Below are 26,956 nucleotides of genomic sequence, written 5' to 3'. Positions count from 1 at the left end.
TGACTCAGTTTTGGCTATGTTTCAACAGGACTGTGTTTAAGAGTGTGGCTCTCCTGAGCCTTTCTGCACTTTGTACTTGTTTTATAGTTTACCATTCTCAGCTCTTTGCTTTCCTGGCTTCCTTGTTTCACCAAGCTGTGTTCATATATATATACACACACACTGAAGTCCTGATTTGTTTTGTTTGTTTGTTTTTTGTAGTGTTTATCTATTAGGAATTTCAGCTGTCTTTTTAATCATGCTGACATATTTACTAGAATGATTATTGTTTTTGTTAGTATTCCTGTTACATAAATATTGAGTAGGTCTGTCCTGACCTTATATTTCTCAGAACCCTATAATTTTCATTGTGTAATTTTGCAGATCATACAGGGAATGCATTTATCTCATTATAAGCACAAGCATTTGTACTTGCAGTCTCTTTATTAATTGCATTTATCATTATGGAATTACTCTTTGAATTATAGACTTCCCTCATGAATCCAAGGCACATGGATTGAAGTATCAGTTGCCCACTAGATTCATTTATTTAATTTAACCTTCACTAAGTAAAGCCAGCCCCATGTATACATTACAACACCCCATTAAAAAGTAACCTTCCCATCTTTCTTTCTTTCTGTACACTGAAAATATTTTCATAACAGAAGCACTTAATGAAGGTTTAACTTGCTTCTGCTGAAACCTTTTATTTTTTAATCACTAACATATAGTTTGTGTGCATTTAAAAAAGTTGATCCCCATCCTCCCCACCCACATACATACATACTCATTCCCTGTACTCTTCTAAGTAGTTTGTGGCTAGTATTTATATTTAAATTTCACATTCAACATGGTATGAAATTGTAAATTCCATCAAGTCAAGCTACAATGAGTCAGGGATTTTTGATATGATAACAGCTCACAACAGATCCTAAAACATTAGTGCAATTAATGCAGAAGGAAATGGAAAATTTTCAGAAAGGTTTCTTTTATATTTCTTTAAGAATATAGAGGAATATCTTTTGTTTTAAGAAGGAAATTATTTAATGTTATTTCCATGTAACTACATATTTGGTGTCAACGTGAATGATTTTTTTAGAATATTGGTAGCAAGCACGGAATAAAGTTTTCTAAGAGCAAGTCACAATTTATCCTGCAAGAACCAGGCATTGAATTAGGCAGTGATAGTGGAAAGCTGATCTAAGTCATTATTTTTAAGGAGGAGCTCACAGAGGGTGATGCTTAGACATTTCAGCACATCCTCTTATTTCAGCACATCCTCTTACGGAGACCTGCTCAGAGTGCTGTGAGAGAGAACAAAGGCAGTAACCGTCAAGGAAGGGGTGCTTTCACCTACACAATCAGAAAAGTGCCTTATGGGCTTTTGTTTCATCTTTCCCTTTTGCTACTGTAAAACTTAAAAAATTTTCTTCATCTGAACATAGAGTAGTTTTCGTAAAGAATCCCTCACTATGTATAGTTTTAGAATAGCGTATATTTTGATCTTCATGTTGGAGTTTACCAAATTCATCAAGCTGTACACTTTCAATGGGTACATTTTACTGTATACAAACTACAGCTCAACTTTTTGTAAATCCACCAAAACTTCCAGTATTACTCCTGTACTTCAGAAAAATGCAACTTCCTCCCTTTGATGTAATAAGTGCATTACAGAAAGAAAAACTTTAAAGAATGATCTAGTGGATTTTTTCTTCCATAATAATTATTTCATTTTCTGTATTCTCTTCCAGCTGTAGGTCCAGATTTTTCAAGAACCCTCTTAAAAAGGGTAACTCTTGTCAAAGTGGGAGGTGAAGTTGTCATTGAGTGTAAGCCAAAGGCTTCTCCGAAACCGGTCCACACCTGGAAGAAAGGAAGGGACGTATTAAAAGAAAATGAAAGGTATTATCTTGAAATATTTTAACTATGTGGTTAACCCATAATAATTTATAGGTCTGTTGTTAACAGTCCAAGAGGGAAGAATTTATGATCTGCTCTGCATGAACTAAATGTTAATCAAAGAGCTGAAGCTTTGGGAAAGAGTGGTAAATTAGCAGGTCTTGATAGTAAGATTCTAGAAAGCCTTTCTTGCACAGGTAGACCACATGACCCCACATGTTGAAGGCTGTTGGAGTTGCCCAAAGATGTGCAACTAGAAATACCTTTTTTAATTTTAGCTTAAAATTTATTTGTAGGTTTGCCCATCTTTCTCCATTCTTTTAATACCTTGTTTTTTCCCCATAAACAAGTAATTCCAGCTCTTCTTTGCTATGGCAACCCCTCAAATATTTGGCAGTGTCTAGTATGTCTCTTGTTAATCTCTCCCTTTTTGTGAAACCATCTTTAATTCCAGAACTCATTTTCAAATAACATGGCTTTTATTATTTTAATCATGTCTTTTTAAGAACTCTATTTCAAACTTATTTTTGAAAAGTTTTTTTTTCTTTCTCATATCGAAACTCTTCAAATGTGTGTTTCCTATTATACATGAATTATGTTTATAATGCATGTTCTTTTATCCAGTGTAATTATATGGGTTGTTTGGGGGTTTAGGTCATATTGTGACAAATAGCAGGTATCTCTTAAGACCTTTTCTTGGCTGTCACCTCTGTAAAATATCTCCCACCCCTTTCTGTAATCTACTCAGATCTGTTGGAAAATGGTAATTGTGCATGAGTCTGTCATGCATAAGATAACATTTACCAGCTGTATACATAATGATTTTAATTGATGCTAAAGGTCAAGTACTCAAAGATGTCATGGGGAAGCCTGCAAAAATGTGTGCGTATCAACTTTAACACCTGTACACCTTTGGATTTACATATGCAAAGTAGATCATCACACTGATGATGTTGTCCTTATTAATGATTTTTGCAAACACGATATGGTTTATAGAGGGTGTATTCATACATAGTAAATGCATAATATGTGTCTCTTTCTGATTTCTGTTATATCAAGAAAGTGGTATAGTTTACTGATTACTGACCTGACATTCAAATCTGGAGCCAAAGTTGGAACTTGAGAGCACAGTTTCTTGTTTTATGTACCATGTACATTATTAGATTAAGGCTACATTTTACAAGTTTTAATATACCATTAATATGAAGAAAACTATTTTAAAATAATATGAAAAATAGATATATGAATGAGTGTGGTTTGAATAACATGGAAGATCAATCCAGGAGAGGCTAATAAAATTTGCTGCTTTCACAAGCAACCTACAGTGTCTTAAAACAAAAGGAAATTTCTCATCCACACTGCATGCCCACCAGAGGTCTGCTGGGGGCCTTGCTGCTCTCTAAAGCCTAAGCTGGTAGAATAGCACTCTCTGGAACATTTAAATTGCAGATGGAAAGAAAGAAAGACAGTGAAGTCGCTCAGTCATGTCCAACCCTTTGCGACCCCATGGACTATAGCCCGCCAGGCTCCTTGGTCCATGGGATTCTCCAGGCAAGAATACTGGAGTGGGTTGCCATTTCCTTCTCCAGGGGATCTTCCCAACCTAGGGATCAAACCCAGGTCTCCTGTATTGCAGGCAGATGCTTTATCCTCTGAGCCACCAGGGAAGACAGAAAAGAGGGTGGTAAACATGTGAAGTGAAGCACTTCTTTTTGCTCATGTTTTGGTGGCCAAAAGAAGTCACTTGGCTCTTCCCAAATTCAACCCAACAGGGAAATTCAGTCTTTCTGTGTGCCTAGAAGAAAAAGGACACCCTAACTTTTTTAACAGTAATAATGATCGCTCAACATGACTATAATTTAATCATTGATACAGGTTGTTTAAATTAACTTTGGGAAAATGATATACCAAGAATTACTTTTAATAAGTGAATTTGACTTCTTCTACCATTTGACTTACCACAAAGCTTATCCCTCTCCAACTTTTAAATTTTTTCTTCTAACTTGATTGATAGGGTTCAGATATAGCCTCAACATTGCTATGGCACTACAGGTATCTTTAAAGCAAGGAAACTCCCCATCATTACTCAGGTCCTGGTCTTTATCACCTCCACCTCCACCATCACCAGGCACGACCCAAACTGTCAGTGTTAGCACTTTTTATCCCCATAGGTGCTGTGTCCTCACTGTTCTCTTTCTCAGTTCCACCTCTCTCACAGTGTATTAAACAGATAGATTGATTTTCATCATGAAAATGAATTCAAAAGCTGACCAGGTGTAATTTATTTTTTATTTTTTTTAACAAAGCATGCATTTCTTTTTTACTTAATTTATTTGGCTGCACCGGTCTTAGTTGGAGCACACGGGATCTTTGATCTTGTTGCCTCATGCGGGATCTTTCAGTTGAAGCATGCAAATTCTTAGTTGTGGCAAGTGGGATCTAGTTCCCTGACCAGGGATCGAACCCAGGCCCCCTGAATTGGGAGCTTGGAGTTTTAGCCACTAAACCACCAGGGAAGTCCCTGGCCAGGTATAATTTAAAGGTGAATGTGGGGACTTCAGTGTGTGTCCCATCCTTGGGAGACACTTACCCCTCAAGTCTAGCATATTATTGCCACCAGATGGAAATACAGGTCCAGTGCCTCTCCACCTTCTCATTTTTCAAGGGAAACTAGAAACATGGGATTTAAGTTGAGCTATCTTAAGTTTTAAATGTCAGTAATTGTTTTTTTTTTTTTTAATTTAATGTTAGAACAGTATGGGCCACACATCCATGGACCAAGTTTACTCCATGCGCTGCTGGAGTGCGAGAAAGATAAACTCAACTGAACTTCCTGTAATTTCTGAAAAGGGTAAAAAATAAGAAAGATATTACTGATATTTCCTTGTTGACGGAGAAGAAATTCTGCCATTTTCCTCTGCCTTTTTGATAAATGAGAAACATAAGTAAGTGGATAAATGAAGAAAAGCAATCATATATAGGATTCATAAATGAAAAGTTTAGAATTCCTATTTTAGAGAAGGACTGACATTGCTAGAACAACACAAAAGGAAAAGCTTGTTGACTACAGTGTTGAGTAATAGCTTCCAATATGCGGACTTGTAGTTCTCTTTTGAGATGTGGAATCCTAAGAATGAAAAGGCAAGCCATTAACATTTGAATGATTTTTTTAAAATTTTGTTGAAGTATAGGTGGTTTACAATATAACATAACATGCTTAGTCACTCAGTCATATCCAACTCTTTGTGACCCTATGGACTGTAGCCCGCCAAGCTCCTCTATCTATGGGATTGTCCAGGCAAGAATGTTTAAGTCGGTAGCCTTTCCCTTGTGTTAGGGGGTTGCATTTATTTCTTCTGTATAGCAAAGTGATTTAGTTATACATACTCTTTTTCATATTCTTTTCCATTATGGCTTATCACAGGATATTATGGTTTATCACAGAATATAATTCCCTGTGCTATGCAGTAGGACCTTGTGTTTTATCCATCCTATATATAATAGTTTATCTCTGCTAATCCCACACCCTCATTCCTTCCCTCGCCTGCCCACTCTCCCTCTTAGCAACTATAAGTGTGTTCTCTGTGAGTTTCTTTTTATTTCACAGATATGTCAGTGTATCAGATTTTAGATTCTACATATAAGTGATACCATGTTTTATTTGTCTTTCTCTTTCTGACTTACTTCACTTAGTATGATAATCTCTAGGTTCATCCATGTTGCTGCAAATGGCATTGTTTCATTCTTTTTGATGGTTGAGTAATATTCCATAGTGTGTATGTGTGTGCCACATCTTTTTTCAAAAAAGTATTTTATTTATTTATTTGGCTGAGCTGGGTCTTAGTTGTGGCAGGTGGGATCTTCGGTCTTCTTGTGGTGTGCACATTCTTTTTAGTTGCGGCATGCTAACTCTTGGTTGCAGCATATGTGATCTAGTTAGCTGGCCAGGGATTGAATCCGGGCTCCCTGCATTGGGAATGTAAAGTCTTCACCACTGGACCACCAGGGAAGTTCCCATAGCATGTCTTCTTTTTCCATTCTTCTGTTAATGAACACAGATTGTTTCCCTTTCCTGGCTGTTGGAAGTAGCACTACTAGTGAACAAAGGGGTGCATGTATCTTTCTGAATTACAGTTTTGTCTGGGTATATGCCCAAGGGTTGAATTGCTGGAACATACAATAAGTCTATTTTTTTTTTTTGAGGACCCTCCATACCGTTTTCTGTAGTGGCTGCCCCAATTTACATTCCCACCAACAGTGTAGGTGGGCTGCCTTTTCTCCACATCCTCTCCAGCATTTGTTATTTGTAGACTTTTGAATGATGGCCTTTAACATTTGAATAAGAGATGATTAATCTCAATTATGGAATATTGCTATAAACCAAGTTTCAGTGGAACAAAATTTATGATCAAGCACCACTTTTTATTAACATTCTCCCTAGAGCTTATGGTTTGACTTAGCCAAACACTACTTAAGTGATGTTTAATTTTAAATTTAGCTAATCAGCTGCCTGCAAATGAGTTTACAATAAAAGTATAAGAAGAAACATTTTTTTAAATGTTTACATTTTGATCTTATTCAAATTGTGGTGTTATAGTTACCTCAATGGGTATGGATTCAGAAATACTAGTTTAATGTTAACATGTGAACAATTTTTAAAATACTTTTATATGTGCTTATTTTGGTTTTTAAAGGCTTTAGGGATTTAAATCATATTTACACTGGCCTTATATATATTAAACCAATCATCTAAATGAAAGATTTAATCTTTAATTTTTATAACTTCGTTATTGTGTAGGCAGTATATCCATAAGCATAAATATATATTTTTTGTTTTCTTGTATATTTATCCAGCTATCAGAGTAAAGGCAATATCAGGCATTTAAAACAGAGATGGTTTGTCACAAAGACCCAAGTACATTAGTTTTCAGGAGAGGCCTCTACTCACCACCAAAGCAGTGGAATTATTTGGATTCGTTGAGCAATTAAGCCATGTAACTGAAAAAGGTTGATAATTTTGTTTACTGTTTCTGGACAGAATGCATTTGAGGCAGATGAGATTGATCTATTACAAACAAAAACATCAAAATTCAGAAATGACAGAATCATTAATAAAAACCTAGGCTCCTAGAATCATAAGGAGATATGAAACCAACTCACATGGAGTCTTCTGGTTGCAAGTGACAGAAACCCAACTCAGAACTGGCTTCAGGAGCAAAAGGAGTTCACTGGCTCCACACTTGAGAAGACCAGGGCCAGGCTGGGTCTCGAGGTGTGCCTGGGTTCAGGAGCTCACACAGTGACGGTGGGACTGGGTGGCTGGCTTCCTCTCTCACTGGTGTCTTCCTCTACTTTGGCTCCATTTTCTGATGGGCTCTCCTCTCCTGTTGGTAGGATGGCCGCTGGTTTCCCTCTTTCCCTCTTTTCTAACTTCTCACAACTGCAGAATAGATGCTTATGGCATGGGATAAACCTGCCTTGGTCAGTGATCTTCCCTGAACCAGTGACATTCAAGGGGATGTGATGCACTGATCAGAAGGACATGATCATATGCCATCCTAAGAGGCACTTGGGGAAGCTCCACCTAAGACCTTGAGGACTGAGAATGGGACAGGGGTTTCCCCAAAGAAGCATAGGGTCCTACAACCAGAAGAAGAGTAAGTGGACAGGCAACAGTGTCCAATTCCTACCCTAGTCATGGAGCTCAGCTTCCATTCCCAGACAGGGAACCCCACAACGGATGGACTTCACCATCCCTGGTTATGTCTAACATGAGGACCTGACTAATTTTTAGAGTATTTCCTCATAACCAATATCCTTGTAATTTCCATTCATTGTTTCTTGCTTTGCTTTCTGAAGTTATATTAAGAAAAAATCTAATTCTCTTCCACCATGCCTCTTCCCTTTATATACCGACATGCTATTCTCAAGTCGCCTTTCAATTATTTCCCAAGTCCAAATCTTGATGTTCTTCGTATCATGTTATTTGACATCTCTTACTGTCGTAAACGTTTCTTTCAATGTCTTTCTGAAAGCCAGAATTAAATCTGCCATTCAGAATTAAAACAATATTAATAAGGGAATAAGTATCTTGAACTCTGTAGCAAAGATTGATGATTATTATTACACTGTGTCCCTAAAGAGGAAAAAAACATCTTCAGTTAGCTTAGATTAGTAAGGCAAACAAGTGTACATCATAGAAAAACCACTCCTTCCCAATGATTATTTTGAACAATTAACTTAGTGCTTAAAGGGGTAAATCTAGTTGTCTGGAAAATTCACTTAGAGAAAATATTTTATTTCTCATTGAAGCTGAAGAAATTAGTGAAATGTTACTTTAGTTAGCCATGTGTAAATAAAGACTTCTTATTCTTACTCATGTTTAAGAATGTCTCTCTTTCCTTTTAAATGTTAGGCTAATACATTATGTCAAGCTAATGGATAATAATTAAGTATAGATATACCACTGAATGTTTCCAGAAAGAATCTGAAACTTACAGCCTGCATCTCACAGGCATGGTTTCAGAACAACAGCAGGACTATTCTGCCAAACTAGCCGAGCCGACATAGATTTCGATCAATGAACAAAGCATTCATTCGGTGCTTGCCATATGTTGAGCCCTTTGCCTGGCACTGAGAGAGAGAAGGAGGAGACATAAACCCAACCCTCAAGATGCTCTTAGATTAGTGCACGGGCCCAGCCGCAAAATAACAATGTGTTTTTCAATCATAGATGATGTATTTAGAAGGATCATTGGATTTGTAGGCCAACAATAGATTGCGGAAGCCTTGAATTCGATGTCTGTAGAGTTTAGGCTTGAACTTCCAGAGAAAATAGAAAGATTTTATGCAAGAGAGTGCACCGTCATATGCGTGCTGCAGAAGGGTTGCTCTGCTTGCAACATGGAGAAAGAATCAGAGTAGAACAAGATTAGGAACACAGAGAGACCACTTTCAGGCAGTATGCTAAAATGAAAACCAAAAGGACTTCAGTGTCTCTCCTGATAGTATAGGAGGGAAGACAGATTTTTTTTTTTAACTTAAATGACTTATTAAGCAGAAATATTTTTAAAAGAAGGAAGGAAAAAAGAAAGTGACTCCTAAGATGCTAACTTGAGCAGCTGGTAGATGGCAGAGCTATTGACCACAGTACTGAGAAGAGAAAACTAAGTTTGAGAGGAGAAGATAAAGAAATGAGTATTAACATGTGAAATCTGAGGTGCCTTCAAGTGGTGATGTCACATTCAGATTGGAATTCAAATTCAATGTCACTTTCTCAGCAAAGATTTTTCCCTCAAACCTATTTCAAATTGTAAACACCACCACCATCCTCTTCTCATGCTTTACAATTTTCATAGTTCTTACTACCTTCTAACATGCTGCATGCTTGCCTTTTTTCTATTATCTGTCTTCCCCACTTTCCATTTAATCGTAATGTAAATTCCATGAAGACAGAGACTGGTAAGTGTGTGTGTGTGTGTGTGTGTGTGTCTGTGTGTGTCTGTGTGTGTGTCTTAAACAATAAAAAGTTAGTATCTTATAGCCCTGGAGGTCATAAGTCAGAAATTATTCTCCTTGCATTAAAATAACACATTTCTTTCAATGTCTTTCTGAAAGCCAAAATTAAATCTGCCATTTGGAATCAAAATAGTATTGATAAAGAAATAAATAGTCTTATTATATCCTTAAGTAATGCATTCCTTCTGGAGGTTCTAGGGGAGAATCAGTGTGTGGCTTTCTAGAAATCACCTGCATTCCTTGGCTCATAGCCCCCTCCTCCATCATTGGAGCTAGCAAAGCGAGTCCAGTCCGTTAGAGTCCTCACATCAGATCACTTCACCCTCCTCTTCTACTTTGAGGTTACTTCGTGGTTACCAGGGGCCCTTTGTGTTTTGTCCCTTTCTGTAATGCTAGCACCTAGGATAGTGCCTGGTACAGACTAAGTGTTCAGTGAATGAATGTCCAACAGGAAATGTGGGTCTGAGTTCGGGAGAGTAAAGACAGAGACCCAGATGTCACCAGTTGACAAGAAGCTGTGGAGTGGATAAGCACACCCAGAGAGTTGTGTAGAATGAGAACACCTGTGAATCAAAGAAAGGACCCTTGAGGAATGGCCACATGCAAAAAGTGGGTGGGAGCAGAGCACACTGGGAGGGGGATTAAGAGATGTGGGAGAACCTAGGAAACAGAAACCAAGGGAGCAGAAAGGTTCAAGAAGGAGCAAGTGCTTGCTGCTTCCAAGAGATGACAAAATAATGGCTCAAAGATGACCACTGCATTGAGGAACCTTAACATCAATCACCTCAGGGGAGCACTTTGAGGCCACTGTGGACATGTTTCAGAGACACAGTGAAATGGTACAATCGTCCATATTCTTAGGCATTTCTTCCCAGACTGAACACATGTTTAGGCCCACAGTACAATCAGGTCGAATCTAACATTCTGTGAGACTGTTCATACCAAAGAGGAATAAAATTCCTGTGTCTTGACTAAAAACCCCACAGTCTTCTGCCACGGTGGAATTAGATCATGGCCCTACTAATTTGCCTCTCTTCGCAGAAGTCTTTGGAAGAGTTGAAATTCATGTAATATGTGGAAGAAGCTCTAAGCACAGGGCAGCAAAACTCTACATTGTATATAAGTTGTGAAACCCTGGTCTAAAGATACTGGCGACCTGGGAGGCAGAGCACATGGGATGGCAGGTATTTGCCCAGAAGGTTGATCGAATCCTTGCATGGGAAAGAAAGTTTATTGCTGCAGGGATTCTGTTTCTCTTCTGGAGGCAGAGTGTCTATATATGTGCTCTTAATGAGAAACCCGTCCTCAGGATATCTCTTACAGTTGCTGCAGAGCCATATAGCTCTGTTATTAGGAATTCTGCCCTGGGGAGCAATTATGTTATTGCAATAATTAGAGGCAGTTCATCTCCATAATAATGGAAATCCTGCCTTGGAGGCAAAACAACATCAAAGCAACTCGAGCATCATTGCTCTAGATAGAATCTGTTGCCCCGCTTATTGGTAATACTATTTCATTTTAATTTTGCATCTGTAGTCATGGAAATAGACTGAGCTTATCTTGCTCTCCAATTCAGACTTGGAACTTTTCTCCCTTTCCTTCCGTTTGTCTCTCCTAGAGCCATGCATAAAATAGTTACAACTTTGAGCTCCCCTGAAGAGTCATTGCAGAAGAGTTTAGAGACATTTGTTTTTTAAATGTGTGTTAATGGTACACAGACCCTGTCCTGTGGAGACTCTGTAAATTTAGCTCTCAGTCACCGGTCTTTTTTGCCTCAGTATAGTTATATCTTGTTGTGTTACGATCAGGAATTAAAGTGATGTCCAAATTCAGGCAGAAGCTACCTACCACCTGTTCTATTCATGTGCTCGTGGTTATTGGTTATGCCTAAGGATATGCTGGCAAGAGAACTGAATTTTTATATGGAAGTATTTAAAATTAGGTTCCCAATCTAAAGGCAACACCTGATGATAAAATCCTTCCGGGTTTCTTCAGCATTGATTCTTTTTTGTCGGTCAGTCCCCTGCCCCTGTCCTACTTTCTGCCCTTATTATCTTGTGTATGGACTTTGCAGCTGTTCAGCTAACCTCTTAACGGGTTTGTTTGGAACCAGCCTGTACTCAAATCTTTCACAATATGAAACTTCCCGTATCACAACCCCGATTAATTAAATTCAATAAACATTTGTCACACACTTCCTTTGAACAGATTCATTTGAGCTTATGAACAACCTATATATGTATAAAACAACATATGTGTATATACTTCCCAGGAGGCGCTAGTGCTAAAGAATCTGCCTGCAATGCAGGAGACCCTGGTTCATCTCAGAGTCTGGAAGATCCCCTGGAGGAGGCAATGAAAACCCACTCCAGTATTCTTGCCTGTAGAATCCCATGGATAGAGGAGCCTAGTGGGCTACAGTCCATGGGGGTCACAAAGAGTAGGACACGTCTGAGCATCTGAGCCACGTGAACAACCTAATTTAAATCTGAGTTCTACAGGTGCCATTTAAAAAGGGACAGAATTTCTACAATGGTTTAAAGGAAAGAGACTATTCATCTTTTAAAGGTATGATTTTTTTTAACAGTATATAAAATATCATTCTGTAGTCTCAACACACATATGCATATCCATATTTTGATAGACATGCAAAGAATAAGCCTGGGAGAATCTCCACTAAAATGTTAACAGTGATTTCCCTAGAAGTTGGGACTGTGGATTTCTTTCTCCTTCCTGTTTTCCTTCCTTCCTTCCCTCCCTCCCTTCTTCCTTCCTTATTCCTTCCCTCCCTCCCTTCCTTATAAATTTTGTGTTTGTGAGTTTGATTATTTTATTAATGTTTATTTCCCATAATAGTCTGAAATGCCCATGAGTAACGATGCCATGTGTGTTTGAGCACATGAGTGCCCCCGACTCCTGGGAGACCCCAAATTCGGTATGCAGACTACTGCTGGGCTGACTGCATTAGGACCAACAGAACTACATTTAAAAATACAGAATCCCACTCTGTCGCCAAAGATTCTCTCTAAGGAATTCTGAGGTGAGACCCAGGAGTCTGAATTTTGTTTTGAATTCTTGCACATGATTTTAATGCAAAGCCAGGTATGACACTGTATTAGTGGTTTCCCATTAGCCTCAGAGCAGACAGTCCATCACATAATCAGCAAGACCCTACACTGGTCAGGCTCCTGCCGTCCTTTCCCCACTGTTCTTTCTTACTCTTCCCTCAACCTGACTTCTTGAGCTGTGTGGACCTCCTGTCAGTTCTTCAAATGCCCTTATTCTTCCTGCTACCAACTTTTCAACACACTATTCTTTCTCCCCCAAACTCTCTTACCCAGGGCTTGACAACCTACAGCCCCCCAGCCACATCCAGCCAGCCCCCCATGTGTGTTTGCGCAACCTGCAAGCTTGAGAATGGTGTTACATTTTCACATGGTAAGACAAAAATAAAAAAGGAAACGAATTTTACAACTATCAAAATGAGATGAAATTCAAATTTCAGAGTCTACAAATAAAGTTTTATTGGACACAGCCCCATACTATTCTTGAACAAATTGTCTAGGCTGCTTTTGTGCTCCAGTGGGACAGGGTTGAGTAGTTGCAACAGAAACCACCTGGCCTGCAAAGCCTTGAATATTTACAATCTGACTGTTTACAGGAAAAAAAAAATCTCTCCCTCCATCCATCTCACAGCATGTTTTTGGCTCCTCTGTCCATGGAATTCTCCAGGCAAGAATACTGGAGTGGGTTGCCATTCCCTTCTCCAGGGGATCTTCCAGACCCAGGCGTTGAACCCTGCATTGCAGGTGGACTCTTTACCATCTAAGTTACCAGGGAAAATGGCCACTTCTATGGAGTCCATGAAATGCAAATTGAAGAGGGAATAAATTAGGTTGAAAGTCTGAATGCTGTCCCTTCTGTTTCAGTGGCTCCCAAATGTCACTCAAGGAAACTTCTTTTCAGGTCCCCAAAGCCTTGCACTCCCTGGAGAAATCAGCCAGGGGAGCTTTCAAGGTGAAGACACGAAAGGTGAGGGGCAACGAGGGTGGAAAATACATATCTGATCCTCTTCCCCAAATTTCTAGAAAATAAGTAAAAGAATGAAGCAATGGGAGCTGTTCACCCCAGGTTGAGGATCTGTGGTTTTATACTGACTGTGGTTTTGCAGAGGGCTTTTTATTTTAATTTGGTGATTATAAAAATGATTTTTACAATGATAAATTGCCTTGTGCAGTTGAAAGAAGAGAGAGAAGATAGAAATCCCAAGACTCACTTCCTAAGTTTTATACGATTCAGCTATTATGACAGAATCTACACACATGAAACAACTTGGAAACCACCAGTGAAGTACAAATTAACATAATATCTTCCAAACAGAGCTAGGTGACGGTGCTTAGGGAATACACAGAGAAGAGACTCTTCGAGTCAGGCAGGGTCTGCCAGAATTGGCTTCCAACAGGAAGTGAGTTTAAGCAGTTGTGAAAGAACGTGGTCCACACAGGGCTGCAGAGGGGGAAGCAGGAGGTCTCTGTGTAGGGGCTCGTGTCTGTGCAAGATGAAGGGACAGACATGAGCAAGTCAAGAGGGATCCAGCCAAGTGGGAAACTGGGTGTCAGTCGAGTTTAGATGGAAGAAATGGAAGAATAATTGGTAGGGAAATGCTTCAGACTTTTCAACAAGAGATGATTAACACTTTGAAATAATGTTGACAGATATAAAATAATAGTGACAGAAAGGCTGTGAGTCAGCTTGGCTCTGAAGAAGCTCCGAAATCTCTAGTTATTAAGTTGAAATGAGGCTTTGATCTCCTTTTATGTCACTAGCACCTTCATGAATAAACCTTGAGCTTTGGGAACTGCTGGGGATTCAGGATACTGATTACCTTGGCTCTTTTCCTGTATTTCCTGGTTCTCTTGTGGCCATCACTTCTCTCCCTTTTTTGAGTAATAATATTACCTAGCTATTTTTCAGTCTTTACTGTGCCCTCTGCTAAACACTTTATATACGTTTTCTTTTAGTCTTCAGAAAAACATTACAAGATCAGCCCTATTATGAACCCCATTCTTAGATAAGGTAACGTGAGCTCAGAGAGGGTATTCACTCTACCTGAGGTTGCAGAGTTTGGTAATATTAGGGCTGGTGTTCAAATCCATGTCTCACTTATTCCAGAAACTCTGTACCAGCTTTGTCTGAGGAAGGAATGAGCATTAGGTGCTTCTCTCTACTTTAAGAGAGCATGGAATCTTGTGGTAAGTCAATAAGTGAAAGTGTTAGTCGCTCAGTCGTGTCCAACTCTTTGCAACCCCATGGACTCCTCTGTCCATGGGATTTTTCCAGGCAAGAATACTGGAGTGGGTTGCCATTTCCTTCTCCAGGGGATCTTCCCAACCCAGGGATCGAACCCAGGTCTCCCACATTGCAGGCAGATTCTTTACCATCTGAGCCACCAGGGAAGCTCAAGTCAATCCATTATTAGTAAAAATAAAACTCTGCTTTCATTACCTCCCTTTTCAAACTGGAAAATTGCTGACATCTTTAATATGGATAAGTTGTCCAGAAGCAACCTTTACTGTTAGCTCATTTCATATTTTCAGTAATAAATTGGCAGCCTTCAGATCCATGGTTTCCTAGTTTCCTGAGGAAAGGAGGCATAATGGTCTGATTTCAGGGCTGGGTTAAAACCATGTAAGCCCCTTGGAGAAGAGGTAAATTAAGTCCTTGAACTACCTCAGCACTGCCTTTGTGCAGAGAAAATAGCTCTGCATCATCAAATGGATTTAAGTGATCATGAAAACATTCAAACCAAAGTGGCATGTAATTAAGAGCAATTAGAACTGAAGTGATGTGACTGGATATTAAAACCAGAAAGGCAGTGTTTGTTCCTTCTCAGTAGAGACAACGCAGATAAATGTGGGTTCCTCCTAACTTTGTCATCTCTAGAAATAGAATCTGCTAGACTGTGCGGATGTTATGTAAATATTGAAGGTCTAGTATCATGTACTATGTTTGACCCTCTATTTCTGTAGTGGAGTTTTATCCTCATATTTCAGTCACAGATATGCCAGAGTTAATTAGATCTCTACTAGTAAATATCCATCATGGTGTTTCTAAATCCCTTTTGCCAAATGATCTAATTAGAGCAACACTTGGCTTTCTGTATAATTACAACATATGGCACCTAGAGGGTACATATAGTAGAATTATAGGTTGCTTGATGAGAAATCCAGGTGGTGGATAAAAGACTCTATTAAACAAAGTTGCTGTGTGTGTGCATGTGTGTCTGTGTTGTAATGTATACAATTCCTCCACCTCTCCCCAGAATAATAAATATGTTGTAATTCAACTGTCCTGCCCACATGAGACATAATTATATCCTAGAATAGACGTTTTAAATTTTTAAGTAAAACAAATTATTGATAGTATTATCGTAAATTATTTAACCCTCCATACCTCTAAAAATTACCATGTGTATTAGCTCAGCAATGCTAGAAGCAGCTCTATGTAAGAGGAGTTATTCGATGGGATGTGTTCTTCCATCCAGGCAAGATAACCTGCTCAAATGACTGCAAAATATGTAGCAAAAATACTACTGAATCCTTTGACCAATGATAAAAAGGGATTTTTATTATCTGCTTATTATCTCTGAAAGTAGACTAACCGCCTGGGTAGATGATGAGTTCAGTGTTATTGTGTTGAATTTGAAAGGCTTTACATGCAGAGGTATCCTGGACCCCTCTTGGATGGGCTCCTAAGAGTCAGTGGGACATATCTTTTCCTAGACCACATTCACTGATGTCATTGATGACATTGACCATGGTGGGAGTATTTACACCATGGAAAGTGGTATACATCGGGACATTCTTTTCCATAGAGAGCCAGTTGTTAAACACTTACCAACATGTCATTACTTGCTGGGACATAACACAGTTTAGAGTTGGCAATGCTAGTTTGGGGTTCGTGGGAGAGATTAAGACCAGATAAATTATCTTCTTTGAAGTGATAAGAGTGAGTAAGTTTCACTGAGAAAAAAAAATGGGAAAACAAAAGAGATCTGATCTGGATAGATTCTTCTGAACTGTGACAAGTGTGTGAAAGAGAAAAAAAAAATCATAAGAAAGCTAAGAAACTGGAGTGTTGGTAAGAAAGTATGGGTGTCGAAAATGACAGCATTTGACATTGTCAGGTATCTTTGAGAGGTTTTAAAGCATGAGGACCTCCCTAACATAGTGTGCAGGAAACTCTGCTCAATGTTATGTTGGAGCCTGGATGGGAAGGGAGTTTGGGGGAGAATGGATACATGTATATGTCTGGCCAAGCTCCTTTGCTGTCTACCTGAGACTGTCACAACATTGTTAATGGGTTATACTCCAATATAAAATAAAAAGTTAAAAAAAGAAAGAAGACCTCAAACTATATTTTGAGAGGAGATAATGAAGTCAAAAATAACCTTGAAAGTAGAACTTTCGATAAAAGTTCTACTGGCTGGATCTGAAGTTGGATGTAGTAACTGATTTTTGCTGGTATCAAATAGTGAAAAGAGGAATATCAGATATACTGGAGAGGAGCAACTTGTTTGTGGCAAGAATCTTATTAGAATGGAGGACATTGGGACATCTTTATAGCCTGAGGGGCTCACACAAAGGTGAAGAAGGAGTTAACAGTGTAAGAGAGGGAGATATTCTCAAGGAAACAGGAGGGTATTGGACCTGAAATCAATTATTATGGGAAAGAAGGATGTACCTGTCTTCTCTGACTTTGGGGAGAAAGAGAGGGTGGGTGAGGGCACAGAGAAGGAAGTATAAAGAGGGAGTTGAGAGATTCCATATAATATGGCCTTGACCATGATCTTGATAAAATGAGAGTCAGAGTCATCTATGAAAGCTTGAGCATGGTGGGAGGCGGGGATTGTATGCCTGAGAAAAAGAGATGCCTGAACTGTCACCTATGGTCAATGTGACAGAAATTAGATAAGATTTGGATTGTGCTTTTGATATTTTTCAGTTGCTTCTGCACACATTGACTTTCCCATGTATTGATTTGCTCTAAAGGGTTTTATTCCAAAAGAGGTAGTTTGTTCCAAAGGATGCATAAAATTGTTTCAGAAAAAAATGAAACTGCCTGCTCTTAACACCAAGAAAAATGTTTTTTAGGTGAATTCAATATGTTCTGACTCAGAAGAAAAAACAACGCACTTTATTTTTTATTTTTTATTTTTTTAACAACGCACTTTAAAATGATTATCCCCCGTTGTCATTTTCTCAAGGACTCACACACCTTCAGTCACCCCTGCTCTTTCCTTCATTATCAAACTCTCCCTCCTCTTTCACTTTCTGTTGGATCTTCTGGTCAGTGCATCTTCATCTTTCTCATCCACTTTGCGCTCCCCTGCTTCTACCCTGTCCCAGGATAATCCCACCTCCTCCCATGGCTTTAAACTCACCATCTGTACTAGGAACTCCCAAATGTACATCTTCAGTGCAGGACTGAATGATTTGAGCTCAACATGCCTCAAACAGAACTCATTCTAGCCACCAACATGCACCCTAAAACCTGTTCTTCTCCTACTTGCACCATCTACCTCTGGTCACTCCAGTCAGAAATCTAGAATCATCTTTGATTCCCTCTTTCAACATCACATGTATCCAGTGTATTAGTACATTTTGGTGAATCTACTTCCAAAGGATATATAGACTTTGCCTCCTTTCCATCTGCTTTTCCTGTGCCCTCACTCAACCACCATCATCTCCTGTTGGACTATTCCAGTTATTGTTGTTTAGTTGCTGAGTCATGTCTGACTCTTTATGACCCTATGAACTGTAGCCCACCAGGCTCCTCTGTCCATGGGATTTCTCAAGCAAGAATACTGGAGTGGGTTGTCATTTCCTTCTCCAGAGGATCTTCTCAACCCAGGGATGGAACCCACTTTTCCTGCATTGACAGATGGGTTCTTTACCACTGAGCCACCAACCCTTAACTATTCCTGTCTACATGTCAAAGATGGAGAAAGCTTGATAAAAGCTAGCTACAGATACTCTCAAGTTTTTCCTGACATATTTTTCCACAAGGGTGTTAGTCATTACAACTGAATAGCTAAATCAAAAGCAGACCAGCTATTTTTTTTATATGAAATAAAGGCATGAATAACTCAGGCCTACAATTAACCAAGGAAGAACAGTACTTTATTCCTGGTTCCTCTGATGTGAAGAAACTGAAAGTTCAAGCACAGTTCAAGAATACACACCAGTTTCTTAGAGGCTTCATCATCTTCTTTGTTAATTTGACATCCAGCAGTGTATGTTGAGTAGTAAATACTTAGTTATAAAGCATAGACATTATTCAGATCATTATATTATACAGTTTCAGAATGCTAGGTATTTATACTGGCCACAAGTAGCTCCCTACCAATTGGCTTAAAACTGTTTGCTATGCCCAGAATGAATATGCACTTTGCCTACAGATGTATGCATCTGTATGTGTGACTATATAACAGTGGAATTGTGGTTCCATCGTTGTATAAAAATCCATTGGTGAGTTATTCCTCAAAATTTCTTAGTATTTAATTCCTGTTCACTTCTGTCTTTGTCATTCAAATATGCATAGTCACAAGGCAAGAACACGGCCTAAAGAAAAGTGAATTTTGTTTTGCTTTGTTTTAGTTTTGCTCCTACCTTTAAACACTCACAGGAACATCACATCTGCTTTGTTAAATTTTCTGTTAACATCAGCATTTTGAGATAACTAGAAATTGTACTTTTCCATTTTATTATTGGGACCACTAGAGCACAGATTAAAAAATAAAATTGAATCTAAGTAGTAGAATTTTAGAGCTAAGAGTAATATGCAGTTGAGAACTCCTTAAACTAGCTCCTCTTCTATTATACTACATACATTTGCTTTCTAATAATTACACAAAGCATAGACCCATGATGTTGGTGATGGAGCATTTATCATTTCTGCCATTTAATATTTAGTCCACACCCTTCAGGACTTTGTCACCTCTGAATTCACTTCCTGTGTCTCCCACAGAAAAAAAAAAAGTGGGAGGGAGGGTAGAAAGAAGGAAGGAAGGAAGGCAAGAAAGAAAGCAGAGAGGGAAAGCAAATCTTAAAAGACAATCCAGCTTTTCCACTGGACCAGTAAGATCACCTTTTGGTCTAGTACCTATGATTTTTTTATGCAAACAATGAATATCTTTTCTGCTTTGAGTTGCATGAAAAAAGACGCCTTTAGTTAGCCTAACATGGCACATGCCCCTTGCCCAGAAGGTAGATATATGGCAAGCCTAAAATAGAAAGTTAAAGAAAAAAAGCAACTTATTAATATTAACTAAAGAAGCTGAAAGACAAAGTTTCATATCAAAAATATGTCAATTTCAGGGTTTTTTTCTTGTTTTATTTTCTTATCTAAATGTCTCTTCTTTTTTTTTTTAGTTTAATTTTATTTTATTTTTAAACTTTACAATATTGTATTAGTTTTGCCAAACATCGAAATGAATCCGTCACAGGTATACATGTGCTCCCCATCCTGAACCCTCCTCCCTCCTCCCTCCCCATACCATCCCTCTGGGTCCTCCCAGTGCACCAGCCCCAAGCATCCAGTATCGTGCATCGAACCTGGACTGGCAACTTGTTTCATACATGATATTATACATGTTTCAATGCCATTCTCCCAAATCCTCCCACCCTCTCCCTCTCCAACAGAGTCCATAAGACTGTTCTATACATCAGTGTTTCTTTTGCTGTCTCATACACAATGTCTCTTCTTGTTTTGAATCATTTTCTTATTAAAAAGCTTACATTTGAGTTCTTTTTGCTTTTGTTTTGGTGAGTGAGTGAAAGTCTCTCAGTCGTGTCTGACTCTTTGCGACTCCATGGACCATACGGTCTATGGAATTCTCCAGGCTAGAATACTGGAGTGGGTAGCCTTTCCCTTCTCCAGGGGATCTTCCCAACCCAGGGATCGAACCCAGGTCTCTCGCATTGCAAGTGGATTCTTGCAGCTGAACCACAAGGGAAGCCCCTTTATTTTGGTAGTGCTGGAAAATGAAGTCATGATTGGAAAAAAAAAAAGGAATCACTCTTTTATTTTGATCAAAGTATAACAAATCTTTAGTGAATTGTTAAAAAAAAATAAAATTGTTATGTGTACCTATAGTGATTTACCTTTTTTTACTTTAAAAATTTTTGGTTATTTTAAATATCTAAAAAAAAAAAGCAACTTACTATAAAAACATGATTTTCATGCTTTGAAAATTGAAACTTTCAAAAGTGAGGTAGAAGATTTGAATGCTGGAACTCTTCTCTCCTATTTACATGTGCAAGTAAGAATAAGAACATTATGTGAGGGGTCCAGAGATCTTCTTTAAAGGATGCATATCTTTTCATGTAACTAGTGTCATCTCTGATTTTGAGACTTTTAGAGTTAGATAAGCTTTAGCGATCAATAGGTCAGTGGTTTTTCAATTTGTTTCCACCCCCAGCATACCTGTGGACTGCAACATATTCCTGTTGCTTGAAATGATTAATCACACCCTGTTTATGGGAGAAAGAGGGGATGGAAAGCAGTGGAGGGAGGGAGCCCAGGAGTGTATGATAAGAATCTCAGGGCGTGATTTGAAAAAATTCCCTCCAGAACATGCTGTCCTGCATCGCTTCCCAGCCAGTGGGAATCACTGGTTCCCCAGCACCAGCACTTTTTATGAGAAAACAAGGATTAGGTGACTCATAGTAGGTCTCACAACTAACTATTGGCAAGTTCATGGTCATGTAACTGTGTGTCCAAACTAAAGAAACCCCTTCCCATTCTTGGTTTGGGAATAAACCTTTATAACAAGAATAGGGTTTAGAATCCCAGAAGGATACCATCAGAAGGTCTCCAAAATCATCTAGCCAAGATTCACTGAACCTTGCTTGCAGGAAGGTTTTCTTTGGCAAACACATTATCCAACATTATGCTTATATTTTTTAATTAGATTCCAACCATTAAAATTAAAATTTGGGATATGTCATGTAAATCAGATTACTGATTTATTTTAAAAGATATCTAGATGATCTACAACAGCCAGCCTGCCTTTTTATAAACTCAGCTTTCCAGAGGTGAGAAACAGTTACCCATTTAGCAAGGGCGTGAAACCTCCAGTTATCTTCACAACCCTTGTACCCGTGTTAAGATGTACTGTCAGTCGGCCATTTCTCACTGCTCTTGAATTACTGTTTTTCTTACACTAGAGTTTAAGTAAAAGTAACATATTGATGGTATCTATTTCTTTATAAAAAATGAAAATAAAACTTGGCCCAAAAGCCCACATGTTTCCAACAAAAAATATAGTAAAATAGTGTTTTCTTATGCTTATAATTAATGTTCTTGCTTTCAAATATAAGCAGAGTGTATTGTGAAACCTTATTGTCATACACTTGGTTTGTGCAGATGACCTGCCTAAGCCCTGTAGGCAACAGCATCTGTAAATCTAGGTCTAGTTCTGTCCTTTCGTGTCAGTGAAAGTTTGGAAGAACAAGGTAGGGAATCTTGAGACTAGCTATGGAAGCCTGGACAGGAATCTGTTTCCTGATATCTAGCACAGCGCTGCTTTTATTCTCCCACGAATGGTTAAATAATAGAATCTCTGAATTTTGTCTTCCCTGGTGGTTCTGCTAATCCCCTGACATTTCATCCTCCTCTTTTTGTTTTTGTTTCCTCTGTCATACTGACGTGGATGACAGGTTGTAAATTATCCCTCTTTCCATACTGTATTAAAATTTGAACATGAAAGCTATGGTCGGACCTCTCTTCTGTTATAAATAACATACATCTAACAACACCCCAAGTGAGGGTCTAACAACACCCCAAGTGAGGGTTTTCTCAGCTGTTTTTCCTGAGCAGCTGATTGTTAGCCTGACTTAGTGCCTGATAGATAAAACTGAGGATTAAACTTGCCTTTTAAACTAAGAAATTATTCTATTCTAACATTATTGCTCATATTAAACTCCTGTGCCATTAAACCTGTCTCTTTTAAATGGATGGGCACTGGGTGCATTGTTTATTCAATTTAATTGCAAGGAGGGAAAAAAAAGCCCTCGTACAAAGGAAACGGTTGTTTGAACTGGTTTTTACCAGTCACAAGTCGTGTGAATGAGTGTCCAATTAAATAGTGGCTCACTAGGACTCGTCTAATAGTAACATCTGTTATCTTAATTAAACAAGTTACTACATAAAGGCGCTTTCACGGCTCACTTTGTTAGAGTGGGTTCTGACCTAGAAACTCTGGGAAGGCTTGTTCTCTTTGGGGGATTTTATTGTCGGTGGTGCTCCCAGTTGGCCCCATGATGATGTAGACCTGACAGGCTCTGAGATCTGCAAACCTCCACATTTGTTCAAGCCCACAGACCCTGGGGAAGTAGAACCAATAAAATACAAAGAACCCTGGGCAGGAGTGCTTTGTGTTCACTCTGCTTTACTTGGGTATCATGACTTGGAGGGAGGTTGCCAGGAAGGGCAGGGTGGGGTGTAAGTGATGGAGAAGGAAAAGTCATCAAAAAAACACCCCTGCCTTCAGGAATGGACCCACCATCCTGTATTTGTATCTTTGAAATCCAAAATGCTCTGAAAACAGAAGGGATATTTTTCTTTTCTTTTTCTTCATACTAATTTCTTTGTTTATTTTTGGCAATTTTGTAGCTGACTCATATGGTGGCAAAACCAAACTGAGGCTCCAGACTTTGCCTTTTTTTTTTTTTTTATCTCATGTTTAATTGCAGAAATAATCATGTATTGATTGGATGGTTGTGCATGTGTGCTAAGTCACTTCAGTCGAGTCTGACTCTTTGCAACCCTTTGGACCATAGCCTGCCAGACTCCTCTGTGGGATTCTCTAGGCAAGAATACTGGAGTGGGTTGCCATTCCTTTCTCCAGGGGATCTTCCTGACTCAGGGATTGACCCCACGCCTCTTATGTCTCCTGCATTGGCAGGCAGGTTCTTTACCACTAGCGCCACCTGAGAGGATGGTTACGTGCCAATATTTGGGGGAATATTATCTAAAATAAACTATGTGCCATAGTATGTTTCTTAATATTAGAAATTCTAAATCACAATTTTGCCCTAGGATTTTTGATGAGAGATTATAATATTAGATAATAATATTTTATCCTCTACAGAGGATAAAATAAACTGGGGCTCAGTGATATTAAGCATCTTGCTCAAGGTACAGATGTACCTTGTTTTATTGCACTTGGCAGATACTGTGTTTTTTATGAACGGAAGGTTTGTGGCAACCCTTCGTCAAGCAGATCTGCTGGTGCTGTTTTCCAACAGCAGTTGCTCACTGCATGTCCCTATGTCACATTTATATTTCAAACTTTTCCATTATATTTATGATGATAATCTGTGATCAGTGATCTTTGATGTTGCTGCTTGCTGAAGGCCCTGTGATGGTTCACATTTTCAGCAAGAAATTGTCTTTGTATTTTGAGGGATGTACCTTTGCTAACTCTTTCAGTTAGTTCTAATCACACTGTATTTGTCATTAATGAAAGACATTCAGCTCTTCTCTGCCTCAGGGCCTTTGCCCTTGCCTTTCCCTTGGATCAAAAAACACCTTGAACAGTCTTCAGTGTCTGGCTTCCTCTTGTCATAGATTGTAGCTGACATGTCACTTCTCCTGGATTCATAGATGAGATAATATCAGAAAGAATTTTGGATAGTATGGGAAAAAGTTTAATATCTTTTCAAAAAGTGCCTTTTTACCTTTGTGCCAGCTCCCTAAGCTTGTTGATCCTGGCACTCTGCCCTCTCTGTGGATGGAGGTGTTGATGGACACAGCTGAACCAGTCAAGCCCTCTGCCTCTTCAGGAACTAGAACTTCCCTATAGGCAGAATAGGGTTAGAGCAGAGTCCTTTGATGGCAGCTCCCTGGGGAGACCACCTCTTAGATTCTGTTCCCTACATCCCCGAGATATTTATTGTTTCTTTTTCCCCTGAGCTGTACAGTAGGTGATCATCAGTTATCTATTTTATAAACTTAATAGTATGTATACATCAGTCCCAGTCTCTCAATTCTTCCCAACCCCTCTTACCCTCTTGGTGTCCATACATTTGTTCTCAGCATCTGTGTCTCTATTTCTGCTTTGCAAGTAGGTTTATCTGTACTATTTTTCTAGATTCTACACATATCTGTTGATACACAATATTCACTCTCTTTCTGACTTACTTCACTCTGTGTGACACTCACTCAGTCTATCCACTTCTCTGCAAATAGCACAATTTTGTTCTTTTTTATGGCTGAGTAGTATTCCATTGTATATATCTAACATCTTCTTTATCCATTCCTCTGTTGATAGACATATAGGTTGCAGAGCTAGCTTTCCAGGTCATTTTTGTTCAGGATCTTATCTAGTTTGAGAGCTACTTAATATCCTTCCAAAAAGTTGCACAAGTTAACCAAAGTCTGTTTCAGTTACCTACAACCTCAAAACTCTAACTGATATAAGCAAACAGGTGGATCATCTATAAGCAGCTTTTTTTTTCATTCAGTTCGGTTCAGTTCAGTCACTCAGTCATGTCTGACTCTTTGCGACCCTATGGATTGCAGCATGCCAGGTCTTACTGTCCATCACCAACTCCTAGAGTTTACTCAAACTCATGTCCATTGAGTCAGTAATGCCATACAACTATCTTATCCTCTGTCTCCCCCTTCTCCTCCTGCCTTCAATATTTCCCAGCATCATGGTCTTTTCAAATGAATCAGTTCTTCACATCAGGTGGCCAAAATATTGGAGTTTCAGCTTCAGCATCAGTCCTTCCAGTGAATATTCAGGACTGATTTCCTTTAGGATGGACTGGTTGGATCTCCTTGCAGTCCAAGGGACTCTCAAGAGTCTTCTCCAACACCACAGTTCAAAAGCATCAATTCTTCAGCACGCAGCTTTCTTTATGGTCCAATTCTCATACCCATACATGATTACTGGAAAAACCATAGCTTTGACTAGATGGACCTCTGTTAGCAAAGTAATGGCTCTGCTTTTTATATGCAGACTATATTGATCATAACTTTTCTTCCAAGGAGTAAGCGTCTTTTTATTTCATGGCTGCAATCACCATCTGCAGTGATTTTGGAGCCCAAAAAATAAAGTCTGTCACTGTTTCCATTGCTTCCCCATCTATTTGCCATGAAGTGATGGGACCAGATGCCATGATCTTAGTTTTCTGAATGCTGAGTTTTAAGCCAACTTTTTCACTCTCCTCTTTCACTTTCATCAAGAGGCTCTTTAGTTCTTCTTTGCTTTCTGTCATAAGGGTGTTGTCATATGCATATTAAGGTTATTGATATTTCTCCCGGCAATCTTGATTCCAGCTTATGCTACATCCAGCCCAGCATTTCTCATGATGTCCTCTGCATACAAGTTTAATAAGAAGGGTGACAGTATACAGCCTTGACGTACTCCTTTTCCTATTTGGAGCCAGTCTGTTGTTCCATGTCCAGTTCTAACTGTTACTTCTTGACCTGCATACAGATTTCTCAAGAGGCAGGTCAGGTGGTCTGGTATTCCCATCTCTTTCAGAATTTTCCAGTTTATTGTGATCCACACAGTCAAAGGCTTTGGCATAGTCAATAAAACAGAAATAGATGTTTGTCTGGAACTCTCTTGCTTTTTCGATGATCCAGCAGATGTTGGCAATTTGATCTCTGGTTCCTCTGCCTTTCCTAAATCCAGCTTGAACATCTGGAAGTTCACGGTTCATGTACTGTTGAAGCCTGGCTTGGAGAATTTTGAGCATTACTTTACTAGTGTGTGAGATGAGTGCAATTGTGTGGTAGTTTGAGCATTTGGGGGCATTGCCTTTCTTTGTGACTGGAATGAAAACTGACCTTTTCCAGTCCTGTGGCCACTGCTGTGTTTTCCAAATTTGCTGGCATATTGAGTGCAACACTTTCACAGCATCTACTTTTAGGATTTGAAATAGCTCAACTGGAATTCCATCACCTCCACTAGCTTTGTTCATAGCCATGCTTCCTAAGGCCCACTTGACTTCACACTCCAGTATGTCTGGCTCTAGGTGAGTGATCACACCATCGTGGTTATCTGTGTCATGAAGATCTTTTTTGTACAGTTCTTCTGTGTATTCTTGCCACCTCTTCTTAATATCTTCTGCTTCTGTTAGGTCCATACCATTTCTGTCCTTTATGGTGCCCAACTTTGCATGAAATGTTCCCTCAGTATCTCTAATTTTCTTGAAGAGATATCTAGTTTTTTGTTTTTTATTTTTTATTAAATCTACCTTAGAAAAATTAGGAAAAAAGTGAAAGTGTTAGTTGTTCAGTCATGTCCAACTCTTTGCTACCTGTAGCCCACCACCAGGCTCCTCTGTCCGTGGAATTCTCTAGGCAAGAATACTGGAGTGGGTAGCCATTCCTTTCTCCAGGGGAGCTTCCAGACCCAGGGATTGAACTCGGGCCTCCTGCATTGCAGGTAGATTTTTTTACCGTCTGACGATTAGAAGTAATCCTTTAATGACATTTGGGTATTGATCTTAGTTCTTAAACATAATTACATCTTATCCCA

The 26,956-nt window shown here is 39.0% G+C and overlaps 1 protein-coding gene across 3 annotated transcripts in view; it reads left to right on the top strand.

Annotated features, from left to right (window-relative positions):
• CNTN4 (contactin 4) overlaps window positions 1–26,956 on the top strand; it is a 1,027,736-nt gene that overhangs the window by 863,619 nt on the left and 137,161 nt on the right. For all 3 annotated transcript variants that reach the window (XM_005222675.5, XM_005222673.5, XM_059880036.1), the window contains one exon: window positions 1,731–1,881. In XM_005222675.5, the coding sequence (XP_005222732.1) occupies window positions 1,731–1,881 (151 nt within the window). The remainder of the gene's footprint in view (window positions 1–1,730; window positions 1,882–26,956) is intronic.

Source organism: Bos taurus, chromosome 22, assembly GCF_002263795.3.
Source record: "Bos taurus isolate L1 Dominette 01449 registration number 42190680 breed Hereford chromosome 22, ARS-UCD2.0, whole genome shotgun sequence".
Classification (NCBI taxonomy): domain Eukaryota; kingdom Metazoa; phylum Chordata; class Mammalia; order Artiodactyla; family Bovidae; genus Bos; species Bos taurus.
This window is presented reverse-complemented; position numbering and strand designations above follow the sequence as displayed.